Source organism: Schistocerca serialis, chromosome 8, assembly GCF_023864345.2.
Source record: "Schistocerca serialis cubense isolate TAMUIC-IGC-003099 chromosome 8, iqSchSeri2.2, whole genome shotgun sequence".
Lineage (NCBI taxonomy): Eukaryota > Metazoa > Arthropoda > Insecta > Orthoptera > Acrididae > Schistocerca > Schistocerca serialis.
In genome coordinates this window covers 275,853,610-275,869,335 of record NC_064645.1, presented here as the reverse complement: position 1 = coordinate 275,869,335, position 15,726 = coordinate 275,853,610, and the positions used below count along the sequence as shown (strand labels likewise).

Sequence of the window (15,726 nt, the reverse complement as noted above, 5' to 3'; positions counted from 1 at the left end):
GTTGAAGGGCATGAAAGGGAAGCAGTGGCTGGGAAGGGAGTGAAACAAAGTTGTAGCCTACTGCCATGTTATTCAATCTGTGTATTGAAAAAGCAAGAAAAAATTGAGTAGGACTAACAACTTTGAGGTTTGTCAATAACATTGTAATTCTGTCAGAGACAGCAAGGGAGCTGGAAGAGCAGTAGCACAAAATGGACAGTGTCTTGAAAGGAGGATATCAGATGAAGATCAACAAAAGCAAAATGAGGATAATGGAATGTAGTCCAATTAAATCAATTGATGCTGGGGTAATTAGATTAGGAAATGAGACACTTAGAATAGTAGATGAGTTTTGCTATTTGGGTAGCAAAATAACTGTTGGTGGCTGAAGTAGACAGGATATAAAACGTAGACTGGCAATGGACAGAGAAGTGTTTCTGAAGAAGAGAGGTTTGTTAACATTGAATATAGATTACAGTGTCAGGAAGTCTTTTTCTGAAAAAGTTTGTATGAAGTGTAGCCATGTATGCAGGTGAAATGTGGATGATAAACAGTTTATTCACAAGAAGTGAATAGAAGCTTTTGAAATGTGGTTCTACAGAAGAATGATGAACCATAGATGGGTAAATCATGTAACTAATGAGGAGATACTCAATAGAAATTTGTCCACAACCTGACTAGAAGAAGGGATCAGTTCATAAAACACTTTCTGAGACCTCAAGGGACCACTAATTTAGCATCGGAGGGAAGTGTTGGAGATAAAAATCATAGAGGAAGGCCAAGATAGGAATACAATAAGCAGATTCAGAGGGATGTAGGTTGCAGTAGTTAGTCGGAGATGAAGATGCTTGCACAGGATACAGTAGCATGGATAGCTGATCCAAACCAGTCCTCAGACTGAAGACCACAACAACAACAACCACAACAATATTAATGTCTCTGTAAGCATTGTTGTTTGTTACTGTGAAGGAAAACTACATTCTTAAGAAGCTCTTACTTTAATTTACGTTTTTGGATTGAGCTGTTAATTGCTTGATGGAAATTACTGTAAATACGTCTGAGAACAGCAGACTGCACAGATACTTAATGTGGCACACATGCTGCCCAAGGTCTGCAGTTTGATGACCACTGATTGAGATGCAGGATTCAGGAAAGGCAACAGCGAATATATTTGAAAGTGGCCCTTCCACCCTGAAAATGTGTGGCCTCACGCCAGCAAAGCCATGACAATAGAGTTGACATCACCGGCATTCATTGTTGTGCCACACTCACTTTATTCACTGAATCTCGGTCCATCTGATTATGTTTCATTTGATAACATGATGGATGCGCTGTGAGGTGAAAGACTCAACAAGAACAAAGAATTTCAGGCAGGTACCTATGAGTGAGTATATAGTATCCCCAACAGTGGCTCTATGATGCAGTAATGAGTATGCCAGGTTGGTGGCAGTGGTATATTAATATCAGTGGAATGAATATGGAGAGATTTCATCAACACTGACTACAGTTCATTAATAAATAAGGTACAAAACCCACTATTGTAAATCATTTCTGAATGCCCCTCGTAGATGAAAATTCCAGGATGTATATTACACTTACACATAAAAACTGACACTGACTACCATCTTTCTATTTTTTTTTTTTTTTTTTTTTTATTTTTTTTTTACAGTGAATGTGGGGGTAGTGCTTAATCTCATTTAAAAACACACACACACATTTGTGTGTCCACAGGCAACACACACACACACACACAAACACATCTTCTCAACAGACGGTGTTTGTTTGTGTATTGTGTGGTAATAATTCAGAGATGTGTAGTATAAAAGGCTGAAATCTTCCACTCAGTTATTAAAAGAATGAAAGAAATGCAGTGTGCACAAAAAAGTCACTCAAAGAATAAAGCAAAAACAATTTAAGCTTCCAGAAAATAGCTCTTGCACAACAATAGAACACATAAAAATGATTTTCTTGTCACTTTTTCTCAATGTATAGAAGTCAGAGGGAACCAGGTACTCAGGGTCAAATGTTCAACAGGTTCCTCTCAGATACAAATCAAGAAGTTTAGATTCCCTACCAATTGAGAACTTACCTCATTAGCCAAAACTATGAGATCTTTAATTAATTGTATTCAGTGACTGAGAATTCCTGTTATCTACATGACAAATAGTTATTTCACTGTAAAGAAGTAGTGTGTTGTTAATAGGTGTCTGATGTTGTAGAAGTACCATTGGTAACTATTTTCTTTGAAAAATACAAAGGTATACTTGTACGTATTACATTACCAGATGCAGATATACAGAAGACTTATACAAAGTAGCAACTTTTCTGCTGATTTACTTAATTACATTTAGCTTCCATCAATAGTATTAAGCAGAGTAATGATAGTTTATTGTTAATGTAGTTTTAAAGATTCCTTTTTTTATTAATGTATACCATGAATCATATCACATTGCTCAAACCTTTCCATCTTGATGATATCCTGAAACACAATGAATGAATGACACCTGAATGAATGCATGTATGAAGATGAAGTGTGGTGTTTATATTGAAGTTGGAAGGAAAGTGAAAACTGGGATGTGAGTTTATTTGATCTTTTTGTGTGTCTTTTGTATTAAAGCAAGAAGAAGAATTAAAGCTCAAAAAGTTGTTTATTTGCTTTTTAAGTGTGTCTTTGCACTATCCACCATTCATCTACAAATGTGTGCTTGCCTGTCCCCATTTACTGTATTTATATTATAATATTTATTGTCTTTCCTTCTCTTGCACTTTTAGTATTGCAAGTTTAAGAAATATTTTCATTGAATTGTGCAAATCAAAATATCCTGCAAGGGATTCTTCTGTAAGTGTGAAAATGATAATTTTGTAGACTTTTACATGCATGTATATACCATTTTAAAGTACAATAATAATATAAAAGCACACAAGAAAAGTGTACACATTGGAGGTAAAATATATTACTTGACTCAGTTCCACTAATTTTCTATTTCAACAGACTGAAAGCAATCGCTGAAGATTCTTCATCTCATCAACAGCCAAGAAAAAGAAGCAATTCCTTGCCAATACCCAAAATTGAAGTATCTCTGTACCAAAGTCCAGAACTCAAAAAGAGAGAATCAAAAGATTTAATAGAAGTTCCTGATATAAAAGATGTGTCTCTGCTGACAGGTGAGGAAAAAAGTTAGTATTATAATAATCATGTAGAAATATTGAATCACTGTGCAGGTTGTTAATTAATTGCATTTAAGCATTTGAAGAAAGTGGTTAAATTATTCAAGTCCCAGGTGTGTGCTCATTTGCATCTCCTACTCTGGGGAGGTTCACATAACAGCAACTCTTAATGCATATTACCACTGTCTCCAGGAGCTAAGGCCTGACTATCCATTCCATATTGTTGTTATTTCATCATAGATGTTCCATTGTTTGAAGACTTGGGTGTAACATTCAATGTACAATTGATGAGAGGTCATTGACAAGTTAAGCAAGACCTTCTTATGGGACTGTCTCGAGTGGTGGAAGTCAACATCCAGGAAGGTTGCATGCTGGATTGAGGAAGACTGAGTAATAGGATAGGAAGAAAATGTTGAGCCTGTGGAGGAATGAGGATATTATGAAAAGGGTGACACATCCAGATGCTGATAGGCACAGTGAAAAGACTGTTGCACACCTGGCTTTCACCCAAAGCCTTCTTCACATTCTGGCCACAGTGGCCAGGGGAGATCAGCCATGTATGTGTGAGGTGTGGTTGCTTATGTGAAAATGTGTGTGTTTTCTTTCCTTTCCTGAAGAAGGCTGTGGCTGAAAGCATATATGTAACAGTCTTTTCATCGTGCCTGTTTGCAACCCAACCTATTATCTGTACAGTGAGTATCAGTCTGTCCTTGGCATAATAGTGTTGATATATCAACCAGGGCTCTCTGTTTTTGAGGAATAAGGGTAGAGTGTCATGGTTCTGGGTCCACATAATGAAGATATCATCAATGAACTGAAGAAGCAACAGGATGACAAGGAAGGTTTTTTTCTAGATAGTCCATAGACAGACAAGCAAATAAATTTCCATGTGAGCACCCTTGGCCATGCTATGGAAATGATAAAGAAATGGTGGTGAATTTAGAGTTGGGTGGTCACTAGGAGAGGTTGCCAAGGCATTGAGATATGGGATATTGATATACAGAAGGTAGCTTCAACAATGACAGGCAAGTATCCAAGTAGTAATTAGGAGGAGATGGTTGAGACGAGATGAAGGGTTTTTTTAGACCTTTGATATCGGGCACTTGGCTGCAGGCAGTGAGATGAGGGTGTTGGTCAAAAAGAACCAAAATTATTTATGTGAGTGCACAGTAACCAGTTACAGTGGGGTATCCAGTAGAACAAGATGGATCTGGAGGAGAGGTTCTGTATTGGACCTAGTAAAAGGAGTAGTGGCTGGAAGTTGTGCTGGATGTTTCAGATGGAACCAAAGTGACAGGTCTCATAGGCGTAAGAGTCAGGCAGCTGTCGAACTCCTTCAGTGATTCAGTCACTGTGGTTCATCATGATAGAGGTGGAGCTTTTGTCTACAGGGAGTATGATTAAGTCAGGATCCACTTGAATGTTGTGGGTAGCTGCACTTTCCTCAGCCAAAAGGTTTGTGTTCTTGAGAAGGGGGCTATTAAAGGAGGGTGTGGCCAAGTTTGAGGTAAGGAATTCCTGTAAGGTGACTGGAGACTTGTTGGATGAGAGGATGTGAATAAGAAGAAGTAAAGCCATGAGTGTGTGAGATGTTGATGTACATTAATTAGCAGCCACAGTTATGAGCAAGACTCTGCTACCCAGTATGTTATTAACTGGACCACATTAACTACTTCCTTCTCAAGGGCTGTGACTACGGTAACTGTCATCAGGCCAAAAAATGAAAAACATACTCCCTCTATCATCCACACCTCTCTGAAAATGGTATTCTGTGGCCCACCCTATCTATGAAATATCTTGATCCATCCTCATGTGTACTTACTTCTAACTCCATACCATCTGGATCATATCCCTGGGGAAAATTAAACTGCAAGATTTGTCCTGTGTGTCCACTCAGCATGTCCTGTGCTAGTGCTGTCACACACATACATAGTCTTTTATAGCAGGCCCACTTGTGAAAGGAGTTATGTCATATATAAACCACCAATCATCAGTGTGCCAAATAATTGCCACCACAGAACTGTTGTCAAGAGCAAATTTGACTACCCAGTGACAGAACACACAGCTGAGTACACCATGCCCAACTTCAGTGACTGGTTCAAAACATCTGAATTCTTATTCCCAGACACCTTGGAGTTAACAACTTGCAACACTTTCAGGTAAAGAACTCCTTCACAATTGACATATTTATATTGGGTGGACCTTAGCTATAGTTATTCCTCACAAAGGCAAAATTTTGCACCTCATATAAATTAAACCTTCTCTAATATAAAAAGAACAGTGTGTTCAAAATTTGTACTCAATTGGATAACTGTTGAATTAACCACAAAAACATTGAAATATAGTTAATATTATAAACAGTGATTAATTACATTCAAAAGTAGCATATCCTTCCACATCTACACTATATCCTGTTTTATTCTAAACAAATTATAGAGATACATGAAGGCCGCAAAAGCTTTAATTATACATCACTCTGAATTAAATTTTCCAAAACTTCATGAAAAATGTGGAAAATTATGTATTTAATGGTAATTCACTAAACTTCTATTGGAGAGACTCATTTTTGTATACAGATTCATTGCCAGGTGTTCTGTATCATCTCTTAAATATGCCGTTAATATGTAAACCCCATTTCCATAGCCAATATTGCACCTATCAACAACTTGAGAGAGAATGGGAGCAAACATTGTGCAAAGTATGTCACCTTACTGGAACAGTTGTTGCTAATCTTTATGAAACAGTGATAGGTTACCAGCATCACTGCTTTCTTCTGTTTTTGTTGGTGAAACCTTTGTTTTTAATGTAACAAAAGCTGATGAGTGGAAAAATGTTTTTCCATTTGGATCTACACCAAACAGGAAGACTTGCTATAATTTTTGGCATGGAAACATTAGGAAATTCTTATCTTTCTCTTTTCTCACCTGTTTATGAGCTACCAGTGTAATAAACGTAATTGTCCATCAATTACCTGAAAGTATCATAGTAGTCAGTGTTTCTAGTAGGAATTTTACCAAAAATTTGAAACTTTTTGAATTACTAATGTTGCGCTTTCCTTCATCGCAAGCTTTGTGTCTCTCAGATTGTAGAAGAAAATGTTTAAAAGTTATCAATTTGAAGATAGTGGGCTCTAGTGATTTGATTGAAAATGTAGTGTACTGGAGAAACATCAAAATGTTTTCTTTATTCTGTAATGACTACCAGAAGAGGTTGGTGCCATTTTGTTTGTCTATAAAGAACATGTTGCAGAAGACCCTTCACACCAGCACAACAAATGGTATGCAATAGAAATTGAAAAATCATTTTTGAAAGATAATTGTTCAAGATAACTTTATCTTGGGTTACATGGATTACAAAATAAGTAAACCATCCACATAACATTATAAAAAATACACATATGACAAAATTAATTCATCAAATAATAATAGTGATATAAGTCCAATAAGTTTCTCTAAAGATATTTACACAAAAAAAAGCAAATTACATAATTTGCATAGAGAACATTTGATGATTTTTCACACTAATGTAGTAACAGCAAATCTTAATATTACAGATTAATTAAATTACTGAAAACTCATGTTAATTCCCATTAAATTATGTCTACAAGTGATTGTTAAAAAAAAAAAAAAAAAAAAAGTCTATCTGAAAGAAACGACATGAGTAGACATTTTCAATTTTAATGTCACTGTGAATATCATTGGAGTTGTCTGAGTAAGCTAAAATTTTGCATATATCTTTTCTTAGTCAGTTGGGACAAGATACAGGTATGATAAATGTGAAATGTGTAAAAAGTCGGAAAAATATGAGTGAGCCTCACATGCATGCACGCACCGGCACATGCTAGCTATAAACATTTTGCTAAATGCTACAATTTGGCTATTAATTGTCTGTGGTTTTGTCGTCCTGGCCTCAGTCCCATGGGTGATTTTCTTCTGTCTCTTTCCCTTTGTTTGCCATATGAGAGAATATCTCATTTCAAAACTATTGATGTTATTGTTACCTGTGCCATAGTTTAGTGACCTACTACTTATAAAACCATAGTTTTTCTTTGTAATATTTTTTGCATATTATTTGGTAACTATAATTGTAGATGAATATCACAACAATAACTTGCTATAACAATCATAGTTGATTTTGTTCGAATTGCAAAAATGTTAATGTCAGTGATATCAATATGTGTTGTATATATTACATGTATAATTAAGAGTGGTAAACAAATTGATTAGTGGTTGTATAATTGAACATTCCAGAATCACCATACTTTGGTCGGAAACAAGTTGATGAGCAAAGTCCTCACGTCAGGCGAGCTAGTGAAAAAGTAAAAAAGAAGAAGAAGATGGCAGATTTGAAAGCATTTGTTGAAACAAAATTGTTGTCAAAATCTGAGAAAACGTTAGAAAAGATTGGTCGTGATGAATCAAAGTCCTTGTTTGATCACGTAGGTATCTTAATTCTCATGAACAATCGGTCTGGACAGACCTATTTATATATTTTTTTCATTACATAGATCATAGTGAGGAGACCCCATGGATGTTAATTACAAATAATGTGTTTTACCTGGTTAAGGCTTCCTAATATTTTCTGAAAGAAAAGGAAAATCTGGGATGTAATGTTACAACATTACAAGTTAAGGGGCTGGTTCTATGCTACAAGAAACTTTTTAAAAATATGTAAAAAGGCAAGTTAACACTCACTAAAGACTATCAAAGCATTGTGTATCGCTGGCTGGTAGGGGAGTTAGTCAGAAAAATGGTAACAAACCACATAAAGGAAGAAGCATTGAACAACATACACTGGAACAAAACCATATATAAAATCTTAACAGGATAAAAACGGGGGATAAAAGTATGAAGGCAGATATAAAGCCTAAAGTAATCAGAACGTCTAGGTGAAGAACAGTGTCGAGCCACACATATATCAAATGACATGGATATCATGTTACTAAACGGTCTAATAGATAGCCACATTGAAATTTGAGTGCAGAGGGAAACCATGTTGCCCACACTAGTAGGGCAGTACAACAATACTAGGTGCCATTGTTAGTAAAAATTCAACTAATCTGGGTTAAGACTATAAGAAGTAGTGGCTGCAGACAATGAGTAAAAGTGACTAGGTAGCACTTTAATTAAAGTACATGCTAGCATGTAGGATAAAAATTCCAAATCATCACAAATTAAAAGAAACTAAAATTTAGAAATACAGTGAAACAAATGTTGTCACAAGAACAAAGGATTCCCAAAGGTTACAAATGGTTGTACATAAAATATAACCAGAATACCTAAAAGCATGAAAGTAATCACAGTACAAAAATCATAATACCACACTGTGCAACAAAAGAAAAAATTGGGTACTACGGACCAGCTGGTAATTAAGAAGCCCACCAGTACCTTCAGTTAAAGAAATTTCTGTCTCTTCTCCTTTTTTTCAAAACGAAGTATACTTAACACTCAAACAGGCACACTGTGTTTTATAACATCAGCAGGCACGTGGCATACTTCACACACATGTAAAGAATAGCTGTCTTTGTGTTAACAAACAAGGTAAAGACATATGGGCAGAATCATGGTTTAATCGTAGTTGAATTAAATAGTGATAAAACAAATATACATTACATGAGTTTAAAACTGTTTAATTAAACAATAATAGAGTGAACTATTATTGTATCACTCTCACTCTGTTGCCACATAAGTGTTACCCCCCCCCACCCAGTAATGACCAACTGGAAGCACTACAACAGCACAGACCCACCAGCTCCCAGCCAACCTCTTACTTGATTAGTAATAATCTCATAGATGACTGTCTCATTGTGGGATTAAGCTGCTAGCCCGAGATTTGGATGTATGACACCACAACTAATCACTATATCTAAAAACAAAGATGATGTGATTTACCAAACGAAAGTGCTGGCAGGTCGATAGACACACAAACAAACACAAACATACACACAAAATTCAAGCTTTCGCAACAAACTGTTGCCTCATCAGGAAAGAGGGAAGGAGAGGGAAAGACGACAGGATGTGGGTTTTAAGGGAGAGGGTAAGGAGTCATTCCAATCCCGGGAGCGGAAAGACTTACCTTAGGGGGAAAAAAGGACGGGTATACACTCGCACACACACACATACCCATCCACACATATACAGACACAAGCAGACATATTTAAAGACAAAGAGTTTGGGCAGAGATGTCAGTCGAGGTGGAAGTGCAGAGGCAAAGATGTTGTTGAATGACAGGTGAGGTATGAGTGGTGGCAACTTGAAATTAGTGGAGATTGAGGACTGGTGGGTAACAGGAAGAGAGGATATATTGAAGAGCAAGTTCCCATCTCCGGAGTTCGGATAGTTTGGTGTTGGTGGGAAGTATCCAGATAACCTGGACGGTGTAACACTGTGCCAAGATGTGCTTGCCGTGCACCAAGGCATGTTTAGCCACAGGGTGATCCTCATTATCAACAAACACTGTCTGCCTGTGTCCATTCATGCGAATGGACAGTTTGTTGCTGGTCATTCCCACATAGAATGCATCACAGTGAAGGCAGGTCAGTTGGTAAATCACGTGGGTGCTTTCACACGTGGCTCTGCCTTTGATCGTGTACACCTTCCGGGTTACAGGACTGGAGTAGGTGGTGGTGGGAGGGTGCATGGGACAGGTTTTACACCGGGGGCGGTTACAAGGATAGGAGCCAGAGGGTAGGAAAGGTGGTTTGGGGATTTCATAGGGATGAACTAACAGGTTACGAAGGTTAGGTGGACGGCGGAAAGACACTCTTGGTGGAGTGGGGAGGATTTCATGAAGGATGGATCTCATTTCAGGGCAGGATTTGAGGAAGTCTTATCCCTGCTGGAGAGCCACATTCAGAGTCTGGTCCAGTCCCGGAAAGTATCCTGTCACAAGTGGGGCACTTTTGTGGTTCTTATGTGGGAGGTTCTGGGTTTGAGGGGATGAGGAAGTGGCTCTGGTTATTTGCTTCTGTACCAGGATGGGAGGGTAGCTACAGTATGCGAAAGCTGTTGTCAGGTTGTTGGTGTAATGGTCCAGGGATTCCGGACTGGAGCAGATTCTTTTGCCACGAAGACCTAGGCTGTAGGGAAGGGATCGTTTGATGTGGAATGGGTGGCAGCTGTCATAATGCAGGTACTGTTGCTTATTGGTGGGTTTGATGTGGACGAACGTGTGAAGCTGGCCATTGGACAATCTGGAACCACAACACCCTAATTCAGTAGTTAACCTTTCCTCCAAACCTTTCTTCTAATCCGAAACCTCTGTCCTATCCAAAGGCCTCACCTTCAGCCCCACTCCCAGATTCAACCAAACAGCCCTTGTCAAAGATTTACTGTCCTACTCTCGTACTCTCTGCTGGAAATATCACTTTGCCACGAAGAAAAATGATCCTAATCCTACTCCCAATGATCCAACTCCCTAGGACACTATCCAAATTGAACCCTGCCTGGAACAGTTCCGTCCTCCGTCGCAGCGGGACCCACCTCCTCTTCCTCAAAATCTTCCTCTCCAAACCTTCCAGGAATTTCCAGCCTTGCATCTCAATCCTTCTTAAAAAACCTTAATCCTACTCCCAACATCACCACTGCTGAAGCCCAGGCTATCCGTCATCTGAAGGCTGACCGATCCATCGTCATTCTTCCGGCGGACAAGGGTTCCACGACCGTGGTACTTGATCGTTGGGAGTATGTGGCTGATGGACTGCGTCAGCTTTCAGACAACACCACATACAAAGTTTGCCAAGGTAATCCCATTCCCGATGTCCAGGTGGAGCTTCAAGGAATCCTCAGAACCTTAGGCCCCCTGCAAAACCTTTCACCTGACTCCATCAACCTCCTGACCCCACCGACACCCCGCACCCCTACCTTCTGCCTTCTTCCTAAAATTCACAAACCCAATCATCCAGGCCGCTCCATTGTAGCTGGTTACCAAGCCCCCACAGAACGTATCTCTGCCTACGTAGATCAACACCTTCAACCCATTACATGCAGTCTCCCATCCTTCATCAAAGACACCAACCACTTTCTCGAACACCTGGAATCCTTACCCAATCTGTTACCCCCGGAAACCATCCTTGTAACCATTGATGCCACTTCCTTATACACAAATAATCCGCACGTCCAGGGCCTCGCTGCGATGGAGCATTTCCTTTCATGCCGATCACCTGCCACCCTACCTAAAACCTCTTTTCTCATTACCTTAGCCAGCTTCATCCTAACCCACAACTTCTTCACTTTTGAAGGCCAGACATACCAACAATTACAGGGAACAGCCATGGGTACCAGGATGGCCCCCTCGTATGCCCACCTATTCATGGGTCCCCTAGAGGAAGCCTTCTTGGTTACCCAGGCCTGCCAACCCAAAGTTTGGTACAGATTTATTGATGACATCTTCATGATCTGGACTCACAGTGAAGAAGAACTCCAGAATTTCCTATCCAACCTCAACTCCTTTGGTTCCATCAGATTCACCTGGTCCTACTCCAAATCCCACGCCACTTTCCTTGACGTTGACTTCCATCTGTCCAATGGCCAGCTTCACACGTCCGTCCACATCAAACCCACCAATAAGCAACAGTACCTGCATTATGACAGCTGCCACCCATTCCACATCAAACGGTCCCTTCCCTACAGCCTAGGTCTTCGTGGCAAATGAATCTGCTCCAGTCCAGAATCCCTGAACCATTACACCAACAACCTGACAACAGCTTTCGCATCCCGTAACTACCCTCCCGACCTGGTACAGAGGCAAATAACCAGAGCCACTTCCTCATCCCCTCAAACCCAGAACCTCCCACAGAAGAACCAAAAAAGTGCTCCACTTGTGACAGGATACTTTCCGGGACTGGACCAGACTCTGAATGTGGCTTTCCAGCAGGGATACGACTTCCTCAAATCCTGCCCTGAAATGAGATCCATCCTTCATGAAATCCTCCCCACTCCACCAAGAGTGTCTTTCCGCCGTCCACCTAACCTTTGTAACCTGTTAGTTCATCCCTATGAAATCCCCAAACCACCTTCCCTACCCTCTGGCTCCTATCCTTGTAACCGCCCCCGGTGTAAAACCTGTCCCATGCACCCTCCCACCACCACCTACTCCAGTCCTGTAACCCGGAAGGTGAACACGATCAAAGGCAGAGCCACGTGTGAAAGCACCCACGTGATTTACCAACTGACCTGCCTTCACTGTGATGCATTCTATGTGGGACTGACCAGCAACAAACTGTCCATTCGCATGAATGGACACAGGCAGACAGTGTTTGTTGGTAACGAGGATCACCCTGTGGCTAAACATGCCTTGGTGCACGGCAAGCACATCTTGGCACAGTGTTACACCGTCCAGGTTATCTGGATACTTCCCACCAACACCAAACTATCCGAACTCCGGAGTGGGAACTTGCTCTTCAATATATCCTCTCTTCCCGTTACCCACCAGTCCTCAATCTCCGCTAATTTCAAGTTGCCACCACTCATACCTCACCTGTCATTCAACAACATCTTTGCCTCTGCACTTCCACCTCGACTGACATCTCTGCCCAAACTCTTTGTCTTTAAATATGTCTGCTTGTGTCTGTATATGTGTGGATGGATATGTGTGTGTGTGCGAGTGTATACCCGTCCTTTTTTCCCCCTAAGGTAAGTCTTTCTGCTCCCGGGATTGGAATGACTCCTTACCCTCTCCCTTAAAACCCACATCCTTTCGTCTTTCCCTCTCCTTGCCTCTTTCCTGATGAGGCAACAGTTTGTTGCGAAAGCTTGAATTTTGTGTGTATGTTTGTGTTTGGTTGTGTGTCTATCGACCTGCCAGCGCTTTCGTTTGGTAAGTCACATCATCTTTGTTTTTAGATATATTTTTCCCACGTGGAATGTTTCCCTCTATTATATTAATAACTAATCACTATGTTAGCTGAAGTAATAATGGAGGAATAGGTACAGGCTCACAGCTGTAAAATACAATTGAAGAGTAGAAGACAGTGTTATTTGTAGTTAGCGCACTTTGTACATAGTCACGCCTGCACAAGGGTTAAGTTATTTAAGGTCAGAGAAAGATGACGACTAGCTTTCAAGTGTTTGGTAAATGCTGAGTGGTGAATGAACTGACTTTGAATAAATAAATAATTGAATAAATGTTTGGAGAATCTCATCTTGAACATCCTACCTGTTTGCCCATGTAGACTATATCATACTCACTGCACTGAATCATGTATACCCTGAAACAGATATGGTTGTTGATTATGAATACAACAATTTTGAAGTTTGTTGTCCTGTTCTGTTTATTCACTTAGTTTTGTTGTGGTGTCTTTCGTTTGATGGTTTTTTTTTATTTAGATGGTTTATTACCATCTTTCTGACTTACCTCCATACCAGCCGATTATGCGTAATTCTTTGATAGTCTTTCATGAGTGTTAATTTGCCTTTTTAAACTTTTTTTTTTAATAAACGTCATGAAAGGAGTAAAAGGAGTTGGTCACCATTAAGTACTTACATGTAACTCTGATGTTTATATCAAACATATTTTGACTTAGACAGGTGATTACTATTATGTAAAGTTATGTAAGTGCTTTGTTTGAAATTTCAAATAAAAGTAGCAATAATAGCAGATAAAAGTAGCAATAATAGCAGAAGAAGAAAAACAATGGCTTTTATCAACTATTTGTTTTTTTTCCCTAATATACAGAAACATACATGTAGTGTATTTTACAAGTAATTCTTTGGTTTGTGTAGTCTGCTTGTGTTGTGCATTGCTCATCCTTTTCTTTTCTTATTCTGAAATGAGGGAAGAGGCTATTCCAGGTCCAACACTGGGCTCAAGTATGACTCCCATGATCCCAAAAATGGTCCGTGATCACTATCACCAAGCATCACTTCTACTTTCAGAGAAGCACAGATGTTGGTGTAGGTTGACAGGCTTGCTAAAAGGAAGACGATGTCTAAAGGTTCCAGCCTACTCTGAAGTTAATTTACAACATTTTCTGACGGTTGTAAGCTGCATTTATAGTAAATGGAGATCCTACACATTATTTTATATGTAGATGGTTTCCCTGGTATGTGCTGTGTATGTGTCGATTGTGCCACTGCTATGTTTTCAAACACATAGTCACAATGAGATTTTCACTCTGCAGCGGAGTGTGTGCTGATATGAAACTTCCTGGCATATTAAAACTGTGTGCCGGACTGAGTCTCGAACTCGGGACCTATGCCTTTTGCGGGCAAGTGCTCTACCATCTGAGCTACCCAAGCACAACTCACGCCCCATCCTCACAGCATTACTTCTGCCAGTACCTCGTCTCCTACCTTCCAAACTTTGCAGAAGCTCTCCTGTGAACCTTGCAGAACTAGCACTCCTCAAAGAAAGGATATTGTGCAGACATGGCTTAGCCACAGCCTGGGGGATGTTTCCAGAATGAGATTTTCACTCTGCAGCAGAGTGTGCGGTGATATGAAACTTCCTGGCAGATTAAAACTGTGTGCCAGACCGAGACTCAAACTCGGGACCTTTACCTTTCGTGAGCACGTACTGTAAAGTTTGGAATGTAGGAGACGAGGTACTGGCAGAAGTAATGCTGTGAGGATGGGGCATGAGTCTTGCTTGGGTAGCTCAGTTGGTAGAGCACTTGCCCGCAAAAGGCAAAGGCCCCAAGTTCGAGTCTCGGTCCGGCACACAGTTTTAATCTGCCAGGAAGTTTCACATTGTCATAATGATCAACAGCCTTCAATATAACCTGCCATACCTTTATTTTAGGCAGTGTTGTATCTTGATAAGTACAAGAACAGCATTTATTAAGAACACTCAAATGGAATGTAGAACTCTGGCATAACTGAGTACAAATAGTGGTTCCTGGAACAGGTAACTTCCAATAACTAAGTTCCCAACCTGACATATAGTACAAGTCATAGTTTCTCTTATAAGCCCATATTTCCCAAGTTATGTGACGAGATGACTTCCTAAAGGTCTACTGTAATGGTGGTGATACCGCTCATTGATGGATCCTTTAGGTGGTAACTCATGGCTTCTTAGTAATGATTCCAACAGTGCACTGATCGTGCCATGCAGAAGGCAAATGGAGTTGGTTATAGTATCATGCCAATGAGTACACTGCTGCCAGCTGGGAGACATAATATTCCTCCCTCTCGTGGGACGGGAACTAAGGGACCTTCAGCAGGATCTGGAACTGCAAAAGTCCGTCTAGCGCAAGTTGTCGTTTAACATAGTAAGCTGCTGTCTAGGGTCAGTAAAGCAATGAAATGTCCCCTTTCTCCCTGCTGGAGACAGGATGATGGTGCCTGGAATTGAGAAGGCCCCTAGAGATGGGAAGAGACTAAAGGAACCAATGCATGAGTGTAAGTCAGTGGTGGAAAGGCAGGTGGTGCACTCGGGCCAGCCCACTCATGGCAGCAAAGGGGCAGCAAAGGCCCAGGTTGACTGCTGCTGTTGCTGTAGCACAAGAGGGGAAATGGGAACACTAGGAGTATTGCTGTAGTGGAGCACAGATCCAGATGGAAAGCCCAGCCAATGGAGGCCATGAGACTCTCCTAGTGGCAAAGTGTCTCCAAGAGAAGGGAGCGTGGAAGGAGAGTGGAA

At 40.3% G+C, this 15,726-nt stretch overlaps 1 protein-coding gene across 1 annotated transcript in view; it reads left to right on the top strand.

Annotated features, from left to right (window-relative positions):
- Positions 1-15,726, top strand: part of LOC126416075 (protein unc-80 homolog) — a 1,008,688-nt gene that overhangs the window by 357,894 nt on the left and 635,068 nt on the right. The window contains exons 14-15 of the mRNA XM_050083557.1: positions 2,972-3,144; positions 7,398-7,585. Coding sequence (XP_049939514.1) covers positions 2,972-3,144; positions 7,398-7,585 — 361 coding nt within the window. The remainder of the gene's footprint in view (positions 1-2,971; positions 3,145-7,397; positions 7,586-15,726) is intronic.